At 37.5% G+C, this 17,796-nt stretch overlaps 1 protein-coding gene across 5 annotated transcripts in view; it reads right to left on the minus strand.

The window, feature by feature from the left end:
- Akap11 (A-kinase anchoring protein 11) overlaps nucleotides 1-17,796 on the minus strand; it is a 44,333-nt gene that overhangs the window by 6,722 nt on the left and 19,815 nt on the right. For 3 of the 5 annotated variants that reach the window (XM_075949899.1, XM_075949900.1, XM_075949901.1), the window contains exons 4-11: nucleotides 17,497-17,544; nucleotides 15,685-15,819; nucleotides 14,066-14,333; nucleotides 9,063-13,482; nucleotides 6,265-6,420; nucleotides 4,349-4,435; nucleotides 3,599-3,645; nucleotides 185-345 (exon numbers count right to left, since the gene is read on the minus strand). In XM_075949899.1, coding sequence (XP_075806014.1) covers nucleotides 185-345; nucleotides 3,599-3,645; nucleotides 4,349-4,435; nucleotides 6,265-6,420; nucleotides 9,063-13,482; nucleotides 14,066-14,333; nucleotides 15,685-15,819; nucleotides 17,497-17,544 — 5,322 coding nt within the window. The remainder of the gene's footprint in view (nucleotides 1-184; nucleotides 346-3,598; nucleotides 3,646-4,348; nucleotides 4,436-6,264; nucleotides 6,421-9,062; nucleotides 13,483-14,065; nucleotides 14,334-15,684; nucleotides 15,820-17,496; nucleotides 17,545-17,796) is intronic. The other 2 variants (XM_075949902.1, XM_075949903.1) reach the window with 2 other exon arrangements.

A 17,796-nucleotide genomic window follows, 5' to 3' on the forward strand; every position in this document is an offset into this window, starting at 1 on the left:
CCCCTCTCCACGGTTACACCTACTGGAAAGCGGCAGGGCTGACTTCTGAATCCCAACTGTGAGATTCCATGGCCTATGTGTTAATATTGTGCAAACAGCAAGCATTTTGCTAACCAACAATGTAGTAAGATTATTATATAGTGTTACCATTTCCTCACAACCACTCTAGAAGGGAGGTACTTACTAATATAAATTCCTTCTTTGAAGAGTCATGAAAATAAAGTTCTTCAACTTCAGCCTCAGAGGCAACAAGCCACTGAAGAATAATCCTTAGTTGCGGATCTACTGCTCCTGGTTCCATGTCAATGTTCATGATTAGCATAGTCTTTCCATTCTGTTGCAAATCTAACAATAAATTTAAACAATATGAAGTGAAATTCATCAACTCAACTTTCAAAACTCTGGTTTCAATTTAAAGATTCGAGTGAATGCTTTCCTTAGCTATACCATAATGTCAAATAAAGCATGTCTTAAGGACAAAATAATGCTTAAAACAAAGGAATAACACTGATTATTTACTTGAAACAAATTACACAAATTATTACATGGAACAAATGTAAAATATTGTTTGAAGTGAATTTAAATATAATACAAAAGACAGGGCCCTCAAGTTTATTTTCTTGTTAATGAGAATGATGCTTTCAATCCAGAGGAGATAGCCTCACTGGCTGATGGAACCAACAGCATGTTGGATACTCCTGCTTCAGGATGACTGAGTACAAGAAGTATCAAGGGCATGCTGACAGTCTGCACACCAGTATGTACTAATGCTGGAGATGTTGATGTTGATGGACATTTTTCTGTTATATGGAACTCTAGACCACTACTAATCATTTTTATAATTTGTGTCGACCCTTTATTTTTAATTCACAGTATTCTCAGAAATTTATCTTTTCTTCCTTTGTGCCAGTTAGTCTCAATCAAGAGTATGTCTAGTGTATGCTTCCTTTCCTATACAGAATCAACATTTAAAATACGTACATGTATACATACATGCACATGTGTATATCTGTATGAGTCATGAAGGTAGAAGGAAGACTCCTGAGAGGCAAAGGAAAATAATCTTAAGGGGGAGGGAAGCAAGGGTAATGGGAGTCGTGTGACATGAGCATACGGGAAGATCACATGTTAGGGAGAAGACCTAACAAGAGGACCACAGGGAAGGAGGGACAATGAGAGATGGGGATGAGTAAGAGGAAAGTATGATATATATTCAGCAAACACATAAAATCCATCATTTTACATGCTAAACATCAAGAACTAATTTAGGAAACGGTTTGTCTGTTTTAAAGGAGGTCTGATATACTATAAAACAAGACACAGTGTCTAAGGCCCTTAGTAAAGCCTGTAGTGTTTCTGGGATTGGTAGCTAGTCACTTAGTGGTTCTCTACACTGCTAGGGTTTCCTTGGTTAGGGCCTGCTGGCTGCCCACCTGATGGGAAACTTCAACAGAGGTTGGGGCTGATGCCTCCTAACCAAAATAAATTAACAAGAAGGAAGGGAGGGAGGTTTAAAAAGCAGGTATCTGTTGTTGTAGGAATCCCCTAATTTTGAAGCTGTAAATCTAAACCAATCTATCTTCTAATGGAACAAATTTAGAAGCTGGATGTAGCTTCGTATATGAGAGATGCCTATGATGTCAAGAGCTGAGGAATAACACAACTGCATATAATTAACCTCCTGGTTTCTACTTATAAACATAAAAAATTCTCAGGCCTACTGATAAATTCTTTTAATGAATTATTTTATTCATATTAACTTGCACCTCTTTATCATTCCTCAGCAAAGTTAGTTAAATAAAAACTAAGTAATAACTAATAATAACAGTAATAACATGGCATGCATGTGTTCATGAATAGTCTTTGAAATAATTATATCCATGAGAGTTATTAGGGAGAAGTATATGACTTTTAAAGGCCAACATATTAATGAACAAAAGTGAAGTAAATATTACCTAGATTATTACTAATTCTAAAAATTATAATAAGGGCTTGAAAGATGACTTAGTAGCTAAGAGCACTGGCTGCTCTTGCAGAGGAGCCAGATTTGACACCCAGCACCCGCATGGTAGCTCTTAACTGTTTGAACTCCAGTTTCAGGGGAATCTGATGCTCTCTTCTGGCCTTCTTGAGTACTACACAGGCAGATGTAGGCAAAACATCCATTTGCATAAAATAAAGATAAAGCTTTATTAATAATCTGGGTTAGTTGGATAGCTCTGCTGGTAAAGGCACTTCTGGCAAGTTCGACGGCCTGAGTTTGAATCCTAAGTCCCACGTGGTAGGAGAGAACTGACTCCACGTGAGAAGCATGAACAGAGTCAGTCAAGTGTTCACAGCTATGCGCACATGCATGTGCATCATACAAAACAAATAAATGTCATTTAAAAATTTTTAAATAGCAGTAATCTTAAATCTGAGAATTTCGGCTTAACAACTATTATGCAACTTCCCTGAACAAGAGCACTGTGGACAAACTGGTTGGAAACTCAGGGGTTATACCCTCTACTCAAGAAATCCTCTGGAGCATTTGTCAGTGTCTCAGTGCGCCTACATTTGTGGCATGAGGGTATAGGGTTGTATTCCCAATATAGAATACACAAAGCCATCCTGAGCCTTCAGTTTTCTTGTTTCTAAAGAAATAACAAAATTTCACTAGTTCAAAATATTAATAATTATATTAAATAATATTTTTAATTCAGATGTGCTGTTTTATAGAAACTATTATCATTTTTATACTTTAAGAAAGTAAGATATGAGGAGGGCATCCAAAAACTATCTGAACACAATGAAAACAGGTTTGATGTGAGTGAAGTCTCTAGGCTCACTTGGATATTTTAGTATGTGAATTAAGAACACAAATCATGTTCAAAATTCTACAGTCAAAAAAAAAAATTCTACAGTCAATGATACCTAATGTTGGCATAGTAAGAACTCTATTCACTAAAGAAAGGATTACTTCCTTCAAATATGTGTATATGTGAGTACAGAATTAGAAGAGAGAGAAGGGAGGGAACATTTAAAGTGCCTTTCCATGTTTACTTTTCAGCTCACAGAAATTTGAGAAAAATACCAATTCTAAGTTACCAATTTGAAGGAAAACATAAAAGATATAGTTTGAATGAACTTCTGGTCCCCAGGTAAGTGGCGCTGTTTTGGGACATTGTGAAATCATTATTATTTGGGGCCTGACAGAGGCAGGTTGGTAGGGGTGGGCCTTTGAGCAGTACAGCCCCTCTGCCCCTGCTGGCTTCCTATCTGCCCTTCCTCCAGCCACCAGCTCCCACTGCCACGCACCCTGCCAGAAACTCCTTCTCTTTCTGAAAGCACTTTGCCACAGCCACAAGAAAAGTAACTAAAACACAGTAATAAATAAAATGCTATAATTACAATAAATTAATTTTGTAACATAAGGATTTTAGACTTAAATTTTGGAAAGAAAAATATATCCTAAGCTTCTTCCTCAAACTTTTTATTTCTGAGATGGGGTGATTTGTGTGTTTCATACCAACAATCCAAAACCAATCTGTAAGTGGCATAAATACAAACCATGAAGACTTACACAAACAAAGGCTTAGAGAAGCAAATTGTGACTAACCTTCCACACCATCCTCTTGATCGTCATCTCTATCATCTGGTCCATCACTTTTCAAAGAAAACAACAGAAGCAGTTAAAAAAAAAAAAAGGCTTAATTAGTAATGGATTAAACCACTTCTCAGAAAAGTAGTAAGGAATGAAAATGTTATAATATGATGTATGACATTTAGAAAGAAGGAAATGACAATCAGAATGAAGCTTTGCTTCTCACATTATTTCATGTTAAAATACAGGTTGCACATAGTGCCTATAGAAGCCTCTCTTTATCATGACATTTAAAGCCAAGCAACTTCAAATGAAGGTGAAATATTCTAATTTGGTTTTAAGCAATATACTATTTGAATATCACAGAATGTCATGAATAATGAAGTATTACTGCTTCTACTAATGCCACTGAATATGTTTTAAAACAATTTTTCTACTAATTATATATGAAATTAAACTACATAGGAAAACAAAAGAAAACAAAAAAACAACAGAAATCCTGTAGGAAGCAAGCTCTTTTTAATGAAATCATTGGTAGAATGAAAAATAGCAAGCAGAGCAACCCATGCAAACAGTCACACATTTTGCAATTAGATGTCAGTCATATTTTAGCTAGTTGAAATTTTCATTAGATGTAAATGTATCGAGCAGAATTATGTCAAAATTTAGGAGAAAAGCAGGTTGATACATATTCTCTTAAGAACATGACATCATGCATTAGTGGTGAAAGACTCATCAGTTTTTAAGTTTCTAAACTGGACCAACCTGTCTGATGTTGGAAAGGATAAATTGTCCTCATACAAATCTCCTTCTAAACCAAGACTGCTCCAGCTACTGCTGTTACCATTACTGCTGGAGGGAGAAAAGAACAGAGCTGAACTAGAAAACGAATAGCGAAGTCCACCTGTGCTTCCTTGAGACAGCGCCTGTGGAGTGGAGCACCCACAGAGGGGACAAGACACTGTCACTGCTATTCCATAGAGGGTAACTGGCAGGGCTGCAGACTAGGGAGGTTTTTTTTCCTAGACAGCGTTTCTCAGTGTAGCCTTTCCTGTGTAGGCTATCCTGGAATTTGGTCTGTAGACCAGGCTGGCCTTAAATTCAAAGAAATTCACCTGCCTCTGCTTCCAAGCTCTGGGATTAAAGGTGTACTCCACCATTGCGGCTTAGGGATTCTTTTCATTGTCCTCAAAACATCATGGAAGCATTCTAAAAGTACATTTGTTTTGTAGATAAAGACAACAGAATTTTTAGAATGACAAATGATAAAATTAATATATCTCACAGCAAATCTTAACATGTAATTTATAAAAAACAAGAACAAAAATGCAATACTTTCCTACTTCTCAGTTTGGATAAAATTTTAAAAAGTAGAGACCTAAATTGAGGTCTTCTGGTATTTCTGAATAGTACACAAAAACAATGATAAGGTGTAGGGGTTGCTATGCCAATTATCTCTATTTCTTACATTACACACAGGGAGCAGGTGGTAACAGCACATACTTTCTTCAGAAGAAAGCTAGAGTAAGCAGGGCTTATTTAAGCAGTATGCTTGTCTGGCTGGCCAGTCAAAGCCACACACAGCTCTACCTTCTTCTATCACCTAGCCAAAAGAACAAAGAGGCAACTCTATCTACAACTGCAGCAAAGCGCTGTTTGCAAAGGGGAAAAAGCAACCATATTCAAAAACAAAATTACAGTATATTTTTAGATTAAAATTTTCAAGATGCAACTTAAAAATTCTAATCATTCCTAATTATTAAAATAATTAGTAAGCACATTAGTTTGCAGTGACAAGCAGCTTTACTTCCTACTCTTGGCTGGTCATCATCTATACAAACTTGAACTTTGGTTCTTTAACATCAACTCACTTCTTGTGTATCAGTAAGTGTTGTCAAGGTAACCAAAGTCATGATTACCTAAAATAAGTAGTTTCTAACCATTTTCAAGTAATTTACTTACCCATTTTCACTTTAATAGTATCAAACTTTCATAAATTACAATGCATTAAAGAATAAAAATAAAACTAAGCCATCTTTTCAACATATCCTCAAATAAAGTTCCATTATAAAACCATAAAGACAACCAAAGTTTTACCATTAGTCTGTCATTAGACAAACAAAAATACAGAAAATATAGAAGCACAGAACACACAACTATAAACAAAAGAGAGAACGACCTCAAGTCCTATCTTTTACTTTAAAAAAAATGATTCTCTAAACAAAGAAAAACACAAAAGTAAAATTTTGCCCATATTCTATTAACAATGATTTTTCAATCTAGTCAGTAATAAAAATCCATCATTTAGGTATTAGATAAACATGGGAAGTAACATCTGTGTAACAGAAAGAATAAAATGCTCTCTCCCTACTGTATGTCACACGACCATTTAGAAGCCAGGCAGAACAGTATAATCCACAGCCTACAATATAATCCAGTCCAAGAGGCTGAGGGAGAAACTTCACTTTAAGACCAGTCTGAGCTACACCACAAAAGCCATCCCCTCAAAAAGAATTAAAATAAAACCAAACCAAAAAGGCACACTTGGAATAATAAAATAATGTTAGAAATATGAACATACTGCCAAATTGAGAATTTCCAAATAATAATGTAAACCCATTGTTCACTCTGCTGAAGTCTGAAGACCTTTATCACACAATTAGCTATTAAATGAGAGTTACCTTTCACTGAGATGGTGGAAACTGCTGCTTTCATCTTGATGGTCATCCTCAAAACTTAAGTTGGACCAGCTACCAGTACTGTCCTCACCAACACTGAGATTCAGTTGTTGGCTGCCAAATGACTCAGTTGATGGAAAATCTTCCATTTCTTTTGAACTAAGAAAAGAGCACATGGTAATAATTTTAAAAATAACAGAAGCATCATAGATTCTGACGAGGAGGCAAAATGATAGAGATGACTCTATGAAATTATATTCCAAGTCACACCGACATCCCCTGAACACTTCACTGCACCCACAAACAATGAGACTGAAGAACAACACAGCAAGAGCCACACTGCAAGGCGGGGACATCCTGAGTATCATTCTCTACATTCTGTCTACAGCAGTTCACACTTCTCAGAAGTGCACCTTACTACAAGGTCTAAGCGCATCATCTGCCCTGTAAAAATAGTACCTCCATTTGCATCCTAAGGAGACGCCTGCTGGTTTTTAGAACAAGAAAAATTTGAAATTCTAGTTGTGTCAACCTAGCCTATATTCAAACTAGACAAATCTCTTCAGAACATGAATCATAAACATCTCTCTTAGCAGGGAGTGATGGCACAGGCCTTTAATCACACCACTTGGGAGGCAGAGACAATAGATCTCTATGAGTTCAAATCCAACCTGGTCTACATAGTTTTATGTCAGCCAAGGCTACGTAGTAAAACCCTATCTTTAAAAAATATATTTTTTTAAAAGAAGGGACATTCATATCTTTATGACATGATAAAAAAGCCCATTTAGAGCACCTATGATAATTATCCCATCTGTATGTATGTATGTGTGTGTACATATATGTATGTATGTGTGTACGTATATATATGTATATATGTGTGTGTATGTATTCAACGCAGTTCTCAACAGTGATGCTTTATGTATGCAGAGAAAAACTATCAGTTTTCTCATCAAACCTTCCTTTGGCTTCAGAGCAATCATGATGTCCACTTTCTCACCTACAGTCCCCCAAGTCACTCAACACAAGGTCTCCACTGCCTCACACACATGTACTCCAACCCTTCGCACGGATTCCAGCACCCCCAGATTCCCAATCATTTTTTCTATCTTCTCTTCTGGTTCTTGCCTTAAGTGTTATTCCATTAGTTTTGAACTGCTACCCAATTCAAAAATGCAAGCCCCAACAGTTCTTGCTCATCTCTGCTAACAACACTCCCTTTCTTAATGAACTTGCAATATGTATTTTTTAAATATTTCTTTTAAATTATAATTACAACATTCCCCCTTCCCCTTATCTTCCTCCAACCCCTCTCATATCCCCCTCCTTATAATCTTTCAAATTCATGACTTTTTTCATTTATTGTTGTTACATACATGTATGTATATGGACAGACATAGACATTTCTAAATACAGAAATTCAAGCTGCTTGTCTGTATAGTATTCCTTGTATGTCTCAGGGCTAACCACTGGGTGTTGGATAACCAACTGATATTCTCCTACCTGGGGAAGACTCTATCTCCCACTCTCAGCATTCCTGTAGGTCTCCGTATATGGCTGAGGCCTCCTGGCCATCTGCCTGTCCACATTGGCATGCCTATTGTTGTCTTTGTTCAGCTCATTATTCTGCTGTTTGTCTTATTCTTCTATAATATAAGCTCATTTCTTTTCTATCCCTAAAACCTAAAATAAGCCCTGAACTGCCCCTACCCTCTCCGCTTTTGTGGCAATTCTCACTTTGTATTTAACATATAACAACTCAGTTAAGTTCAGTATTCCAAACATAGCCATCTTGCACCACAACTTTATTTTATTTAACAAATTTTCTTCTTACCTACCACTTTTTATTTTTTTCTAAAAGAAAATGACCCACAGGAGGAGGCTAAAAAGGGGGTTTGTAATGACTTAGGTAAATGGGCTCATAGTAATTGAAAATAAAGTCTATATTATTGTTCTATAATTCTTCTATAGTATGCTTTCCCATTTGATATTCATATAGCACCCTGGTGAGCTAATATTGGTTTGTGACATTCGACTATATAGTCTATTATGATTACCTTCATTAATCAAACATTTATGAGAAAAGGAACATTAGTGAAACCATTCAGTTAATATCCTAGCAAATAATCTATTTGAATCAATCATTCTTCAACATTAAATCATTGTGACTTTATAAAACTGTGATACAGAACTCCATACAACCACATGGACTTTGAAAAGCGCTTCGAGAAGCCTGGTACAAGTGCTAGAATAGAAACAGGAGCAGAAGTACAAAGAAAGTCTGCGAGTATCAGCCTGGAAAAAACAAGCTCACAGAAAGAACTCAAGGCATAGCATTAACCACATCTAAAGAAGAAAATGAATATTCTGAAGAAAGAATAGCAAAGTTATTTGCCAGGTCCTGGAGTGAGAGCTTAGGAACTTCCACTTAGCTTCCTCTAATGAAACCGCTCTGATGAGGAGGAAGAATAAAAACAGTCCAACGTCACATGTAGAGAGCCTCTTCTGCCACAGAACAGACGTTAATCTCATAGTAGTGAATATACGAGTCTAAATTTGTGACTAAAATTCACCTGTTTCTTTATTTTTACCTGCTTCTTAGCTCCGTAAATTTGAGGTCATTGTTCTCTCACTCATCTTCCAGCACTGTAAATGGATGATACTGTCCCTCAAAAAGGATTGGGAAACAAATACTTCACATGACAACCATGCACAGGATATGAAGCCATACACATATGGACAGGGAGGAAAAGCTGGCTTTTCATTTTATCTCAAGGCCCCAACAAAGATTTGAAACCTACCTGCTAACAACATGCTCCGCATCTGTCACAGCTGATGCCATGATTTCTGTGGTAAGGCTCTCAGCAAAGCTAATGCCATCTTGTCCAATGCCACTATCAGCTGCCAGGCTGGTATTGCTCAGCTCTCTCTCTGCTTTTTCAATAGCTTCAGCAACTATCTTCTCTGCAAGCACTGCCCTTTTATCAAGATTAACATGAATCTGAGGCACATCAAGATGAAATACTCTCGATTTCAGATGGATGCTACTGAGTTTCGAATGGAAGCCTGGCTTAGCACTTGCACACACACTCTGCTTTAAAGGGGGCTGAGAGAGACTTCTGGCGCAACCATGGCGTTCCTTAAGGTCACAGTATCTACAAGCTCCATTCAGGAGTGGTGACAATTTTTCTGCATAAGTGATTCTATCTGCTGATGTTGTGGTCTCTGGAATGTGGGAAACTGTAGGTCCTAAACTTAGCTCTAAAGTGTCATCCACTACTTTTCTAGCATACTGTTCTATAGCTTGAATATTCTCCCCATGACTATGTCCACTTAAACTGCCTGTATTCTGGCAGGATTCATGGTTTTGCAATGGTTGATGAGACTTCAAAAATTCTGGTTCAACAATACTCTCGCCATTGTCAATACATCCAGATTTTTCAAAAAGACAAGATTCTGTTAAGGATTGTGGTAAGTCAACTGTAGGGGCTGTCAGCTGTTTCTTCACATCTCTTGTTATGATGCTAGCAAGAGAAGCTGAAAAACTGTGTAGTTCAGAAAGTTCATTTCTACATGGATCCTGTGTCCGTTCACACAGTTGGTATTTGCAAAGATGGCTGCCATTTCTTTTTCTTTGTCTCTTTTTATCTGCTTCCTGATGATGTTCCTTGTTTATTTTCACATGAGAATTGTGCAGTGAAAAGATTTTTGAACTGCACTTCATTTTTACTGTCTTAGCTGCTTCTTGCACTCCTGACTTGACAGATCGATAAGCCAATCTACTGGCATACTGGTCCATGATTAGCTCATCATTGCCACCTTCCCGTTTAAGCACTTGGATAACATGACCTGCATATTCATCAGTCACACTTTCACAACTGGGGTACCTGTATGTCAGACCTGGTGTACAACTTGGTAAGGAAAGAACAAACTGATCTACTTCTCCCAGGTGTGCAACATTCTCCACATTCAGCTTCTCTCCTTTACCTTGGTCAACATCAACATGACAACTATTCTTCTCCTGCCTGAAAAGAGTACAACTTCTAGTTTTTGCAATTTTCGTGGCTTCTGCAATGACATCAGCTACCATATCACTTGCAAAACTGCATGCCGGTATGTTTTCATCCGAATGATTTAGAGAAGTACATAGCGCACGTCTTTGACTCTGAACCCTGGATTCATGGGTTCTTTCATGATCTAAATGGGAGGCTGCCATCTCAGTTGCAAGAGAAATGATGTGTGCAGCTAATGCTTCTGCAAACTGAACTTTCTTCCCTGAGTACTCTGACTTCACATCCATTTCTGGGTGCTCTTCACCTTCACTGCTCTCAACTTCTTCTGAAAGAGATCGCATGAGTTTCAACATGAACTCTTCCTTTTCTATAGTATTCTGTTCATTCTCAGACAAACTACCAACAGAGGAGTTGTGAGGGGTAGAAGGTGGTGTTGCAGGCGCAAATTCTTTGGCTAACTCCCCCTTGAGCTTTTTGGTTAACTTTTTGATGTCCCATTCAGAACTAGTCTGAGAGGGTACTAAAGGAGTTGACGGAGGGGTATCAGGTATTCCGTTTCTGTCTCTGATTTTCTGTTTATCTTCTACATGCAAACCATCCACACAAGTAAGCACTGCAGATGATAAAGCATGTGAGTGACGGAAGGGGTTTTCCTGTCCAAAAGACAAGGGCTCAAGTGCAGTATTATTTACATTATGCCTGTCCACTGGCTTATCCTTCACAAGTTCCTTCAAGTCAGATTTCTGACTTGTCATCAATGGACAATGTGGCAGTGTCTCTAAAGAAAATCCCAAACCCACAGAATCTTTACATTCTGGAACACAATGGTTTCCGACCAAGAGTGAACCATGAGGTAAGTGATCTGGAAAGTCATTGGGAGATTCCTCCAAGATTAACTGTGATTCTTCCCCAAGAACAGGCATGTGTTCCTTACTAACTGTTTTGTTATCTATATTTGGAAGCATTGATTTGCTTTTATCCAGGGAATGTTTAATAATAGACTTCGATAACTGCTCAGCAAACATGTCCTTATTGCTAGCTTTGCTCTGTTGTGGTGCTGCTTGGTCACAAAGGGAAAGAGGATAGGCTTTTCCTTTTGCTTTAGTTAAATAATCTGCATGTGCATCAACAGGTTTTGTGGCTTTGAAGGTTGTCATGGACTCTAAGGACTCATTGACTATTGTATGTACCATTCCTGCAGAAAAGTTGCTAATAACCACAGGGCCACTAGTTAATTCTGAAGGACTCTGTATGTCAGTATCACCGTTGGTTGGCTTGAAGTCTTTCTGGTTACATGGGTTGAGTTCTGAAGGTAGAAGGGAATTTCTGAGACAGTCCACTTCATCTTCACTGTTTTCTGTGGTGATGTGCTCTTGGGTAGAACCACCATTCGCCTTACTATCCTCTGATGAGAGATGAGATCTGGACTGATACAAAGTAGATGAAATGTGATATGGGAGAAGGGCACTACCTGCCAAGGGTACTGGTATAGAAGTGACAATTCCCGAAGTACAAAACAAGGCCTGCTGCACCGTGTATTCCTTCTTATGTTCCTGTACTGGTTTTGTCATCATAACTGCTTGACTGCTAAGGGATGAGGAAAATGTGCAGGTCTGTGTAGGCGGCACTACACTTTCTGCACTCACATGCTTGACATTACCCATAGAAACATTAACTGCTGCCTTCGTTGTGAAGGTCACGTCTGTCTGTGACAGTTCTATGAAGGCTTCTTGTATTACAGATTCAGACAAATCTTTGGCATAAGACTTCACGGCTTTGTCTTCAAAGTCAAATGACGGACACTGTTGAGATGCAGGTGTCGGAGGACATGAAAACTGACACACCTCCATGATACCTTCAAAAACAAGCTCTTCTGCAAGGTCCGCGGCAAACCTAGCGACTGTGTTTGTAAACATCTGCTTTTTCACGTACTGTAAATCTTTCAAGGCATTTGATAAGGCTTCACTCACCAAAAAACTAGCCAGGCTACCAATGGCTCGTTCTTTCAGTGAAAATGCACACTGTCTTCTAAGTTCATTAAATGCCATCTGAAAAACAGATGATGTCAATTTGACAGCCAAGTGGCACAATGCATTGGTACATGAGGAAACTCCTTTCTGTAAGTCTTTAAATGCACTGCCAAAGCTTCTTCCTACAAGATCTGCTGCAAACTTCTGAACGCTGTCTGTAATCATTAAAGATTTATTTTTACATTTATTTTTTTGATCAGAATTCCCAGGCTTAAAAGCAACAGTATAATTTTCTTCCCTTTTAATACTATTAATATCTGACATTGTATTTGCACATTGAGTATGAAGAACTGAGCCTAGTACTTCACAGGAAAGATTATTTGCATAATCTTCATAAGTACAATAAAAAGGATCCTGATTTTCATGAATCCTATCTCTACCAGTATCCGTTTGGCAAAAACATTCAGCAGGAGTACAGCTTCCAGGAGGACTAAAAGCAGAGGCTCGAATAGGGCTAAACAAGCCACTGTCTTCTGACGCCATCACTGGACGAGGGGAATCTGGAGCATCACACAGGTGACCAAATGGAGACTCAGGTTTTCGTGGAGTTGGCTTTCTAACATTAGCTGGAAGAGCTGGACACTCAAACTTGAACTTCTGAGGATTCATACAAGATTTCTCATGTCTATGCCCTATCTTCTGTGATGGCTTCCCCATGCCAGGATCTTTCATAAATGGACAAGAAGTCTCTAAAGTTTGCTCTAGTTCATCAAACTGATCAAAGCTATCAAAAAATTCGCTCACTTCTGAGTCTGAATCCTCTACATCATCTTTTGTCACAGGAATTTCAGGCAGCTCAAGTTTTGCTTTTAAACTTTTTTGGTATCCCTCTTCATCCAAAAAAATTACAGGACTTGGGCTGGAGCACTCAGACTCTGAGGAGTTGGCAGGCGAAGGAGGAAGGAGTATCTGCTGTGTGTCCCTGCCTTTATCTGAAGCGCTGGGTGACCTGTAGAGACTTCTTTGTGTCCAGGGCTCTGAAATTGATGTTGTAACCGATGTTTTCACAGAAGATGCTTCTTTGCGTCCCAGAACATGTGCTGAAGATGAAGGCTTAGCCAATGACCTCTGTGGTCCATAACTGACCAGCACTTTGAAATCCTGGGTTTCTAAATGGTGACCAGAAGTAGTTTGAGAGGCAGCATCACAGTGGCTCCTTAGTGTAGCAATATTTATTTCTAATGGGAAAAAAATAAAGTTCTTATGTTACTCTTAAAAACTTGTTTTAAGAAACTGACATAAAATACAAAATATTTACATCATGTTTCATATAGTATAGTATAGTATAGTATAGTATAGTATAGTATAGTATAGTGTAGTGTAGTGTAGTATAGTAAATTTCATTCTCCCTAACACCCAGGAAGAAATGTACCTTTTAATAAAACAATCCCATTTCACCCTATGCCTTCAAGTATATGACCTATGGAATGCTCAGCACCTTGTCATTTATGTTAGAAAAATTACTTGTAACTGCCAGCTAACTGTTTTGACATTTGAGCATGGCAAAGTTTCAGAGAGTAGGGTCTGAGATAAACAAGGCTTGAACAATACTATCTAAGAAGAGAAACTGCAAATTAAAAAGTAGCTAATAATGAACTTAACTATCACAGAAAAATTAATTCTTCTGTGATAAGTGAAACTATTAAAATGCTTAAACTGGATCAAATTTCAAAGTAAATTTCAACTGTTAAGTCTTTTTTAAAACTTCAAAACCAAACTTCCAATCTATTTCTAGGAAAAAGTCCAGCAAAAGACACACACCATCATTATACAGCTTTGCGCTCTCCTCCTCCTCTAGCTGCTCAAAGGCAGTGACAAAGTCATCTTCTATGGAGGACACAGACTGGTTCGTATCATCATCATCATCTTCATCAGCGGTCTCAAGGTGGTGTTTCTGATGCAAGTGTGTGTCCAGGGTGTGTCTTATACCAGCAGCATATTTACTTAGGAGACTGAAGATAAAATCAATTCTGAGTCCTGGTAATGTAGGTGACACTCTCATGACACAAAGCATTCCAGAATGATGACTCTTGGGAGAGATGAAAGATGATAAAAATCAGTTTTAAGTTTAAATATAAAATATTACCTGGAAGTGAAGCCTAGAAATAAGCCAGAGGGAGAGGGAGCAAGAAATGCATGCATCCTGAAAGGTACCTTAACTCTGCAATGTTTAATGATTTTAAGTATTTAATTTTTCTAAAGTTTATCTAAAGAAGTATATTTACTTTTCCATTTAAATCTCACTTTAATTTTTTCCTTAACAATCTTTTTTTTCTCCCATGTATTCAGAATCTTCCCTCTCTATCTCCTTAGGTATCAAAGAACCTGCTGTCAATCTAGTCTCTTTGGAAATTATTTTTTTCTATATTAGTGTCTATGTCTGTAATGTGTCTTACTTAATTATTTACCAAACTCACCCACTACACTGTGAATGCTTGAGAGCTATAGGAAATATGGAATATGGATCTATCTAAAAATAGATCCAGGATCTATTTTACTTGTTATTCCATTTTCCTGTAGCTCCCAACATGTCAGCTTCCCTCCTACCAAAAAAGAACTATTCTTATCTTTGACTTTATATTTCTCTAGTATTAAGACTGACAATTATGCTTATAGCTTTGATTAAGAACACGAGTCATTAGTTTTCCCTATGCACACTGATTTTTAAATGCAAACATTGATAAGGAATTTATTTTTAAAAAGGAGAAACTAAATATAACAAATAATCACTCTTTATGTCCCAGCAAATAAAGCCAATATATATGAGTGAACAACATGATCCAGGAAACAAGGGAGAATTCTAATCATCCGACCTCAAGATTAGCAAAGCAGCATTTTAAAGCTAGAATAAGTTCTCCAAATTGTAAAGTATTCATACAATTTTAAATATCATACTTCCTAAAATGCAAAGCGTTTTTCTTTCATACATTATCAAAAATACTTATAAACTAAAGACTGTCTTAGGAAAATAACATCATTGTCCATTTTACATGGAGAAATCTTTAACCAGAAAGTTAACTGAAAGTCCATTTGCCAGAACATGCAGCATGGAACACATGTAAATATGGGGTAGCCATGAAATAGGAGCAGTCACTCAGATTATACAAAGAAATCTGAAGAGTAACATTTCACTAGAAAATTAGTATGTGCTTGCATACTGCTGAGAACTTCACAGGGGGAATTTAGTTTATAAGCCACGATCAAAATTATTCTATCCTTCAACGCTGGCAATGCTTTGTTAGATTTTTATCAATACCATTTTCTTGAGACTAAATTAAAATAACAAGAAAAGCTCCAACCACTTAAAAGTTCACTATTAATGAGCAAATATAGTAAAAACCTGCCCTGAAAAACCTGATTAGAAATGATCCATCAGTTACCTGACTTAGAGGACTACTGCTGACAGCTGACGATTTACTGACATCCTTCATACAAATGATTTCATTTTCACTTAGACTGCAGAAATGGAGTGAATTCAGAAGGTCTGGAAGTTCCAGTGAAACTGCAGCTAGATCCTAGTTTTAAATAATAACAGTGACAGTAATGAGTAACACTACAGAATAACACTGTCAAAGTGTCCACACATTGTCCATATCAAAAAACCATAAAACTGGTCAATAAAGTGTCTGCTTCATAACAGAGCACATATACAGTTAATCTACAGAGAGCCATTTTTCAAACTCAAAAATAAAGCAAACTAAGGCTATTTAGTGCTGATTTATAGTTATCAAGCACATTGCTGCTGCTCTACCTAATCAATTTTAACAGGGCTCCTCATCCATCTATGACATTAACATCTAATTGTTTTCTACAACGATCATCCAGAAATCCTTTGGTGTGACTAGTTTTTCATGCAGAAAGCTACTGAACACCCTTCTCCAGAGCTTGAGTTTTAACTCTGTAAAAAATACAAGTCCATTTTTTCTGAAGGTCTTGTAGTAAGCCTTCAAAGATTTATGAAGGCTAAAGGGAAGCTAGCTTTCTTTTTCACTTCCTCTCCTTTTTTTAGTAACTGTTTTTTTTCCAGCTCAAGACTCATTCAAGTCTTCGATCCACAGAGAGTAGAGGCTTTGTAAATATGATCTTGTCTGCACCTCCTAAGGACCAATAGAACACTTTACAAGTGTTTTTGTGTTTTGATTTTGAGACAGTCGCACTCTGTGGCTCAGGCTGGTCTGAAACTATGCAGCCCTGGCTGGACTCACAGTGTAACCCTGCATCAGCTTTCCACATCCAGTGATATATCTGTATGTTGTCTGGAGAGAGACTGTGACCTGTCGTAGGAAGGCTGCTTGCTCGTTCCAGCCACCACAAAGAACTAATATAAAATCGCCATGTCTAACTGCAGCACAAGGAAGAACTGTATTTACAGTAACTTGTACAATTGTCAAGCTTTCCTTTACTAGCCTCAAATGTCCATCCCTCTATAAATGCCTAAATGAAACAGGCTAGAAACATGTGTACTAATTTATAAAAGTGTAAAAACTGAGACTTTTACAAATTTGATCTCTTATATTTAATTCTACTTTAATAAAAATACAAGAATTTTTACTGCAAAGTAAAATTATGAAACATTAAAATATACAAATGTCACATACAATATAATGGAAAGAATCAAGAAAACGGCCTGTGGTTTAAAGCTTTCATCTAAATGATTTTGATAGTCAAACCTAAAGCTCCTTTCCATAGCAGAATTATCTGTAAAAAGCCAGGCATGATAGCACACAGTTGTTATCCCAACTTCTGGGAGGCTGAAGCAGGGTTTCTACATGTTCAGGGCCAGATCACGGATATATAACAAGACTTTGTCTCAAAAATAACAACAGAAGAATCCTTAATAAAAATGTTGAAAGTGAAAATGTACATAACACACTCAAAATATTGATCTCAAATGCCATTTTTGTTCTGGGGGAGACAGGGTACGGAGTGAAGGGAAGGGACTCCTTGCGCAGCAATGGAACACATTATACAGAACAGCCTGAGGCTAGGCTGGCCCTGAACTCAAAGACTAGGCTGCCTTTGCTGAGTTCTGGAAATAAAGGCATGCACCACTATGTCTAGCTTCAGCCTTATCTTTTAACTTTAGAAGACATCTTAAAATTGTAAATTTTGAGCATTAAAGTAAAATTTTCAAATCTCCAAAAATTTTAAGTAGTCTCCCAGTCTTTGCCAATTCAATAAATTGACCACACCTGTATATGAGCAGCATCTGTTTCTTCATTAAATCCCAGAAATGTGACCTGAATCAAAAAAGAAAGAAAAAGAACTCTCCATTACTTTACCTTTTCAAGTCTTGTCTCAGAGTGTTGATTAAGCACGGAGAGCATGCAGAGTACATGGGACAAGTAGTACTTCCAAAGATCATGGTTCCATCACACTGTAGCTCTCGAAACTTCTACCCCTCATCCACCTTTCCCTCTAGCAAACTCACCCAACTGCACCCTCAAAGCATAGCTCAACATCCCTACTCGTCCCCATCCCCACTGCAATGT

The sequence above is a fragment of the Microtus pennsylvanicus genome, chromosome 15 (genome assembly GCF_037038515.1).
Source record: "Microtus pennsylvanicus isolate mMicPen1 chromosome 15, mMicPen1.hap1, whole genome shotgun sequence".
Classification (NCBI taxonomy): domain Eukaryota; kingdom Metazoa; phylum Chordata; class Mammalia; order Rodentia; family Cricetidae; genus Microtus; species Microtus pennsylvanicus.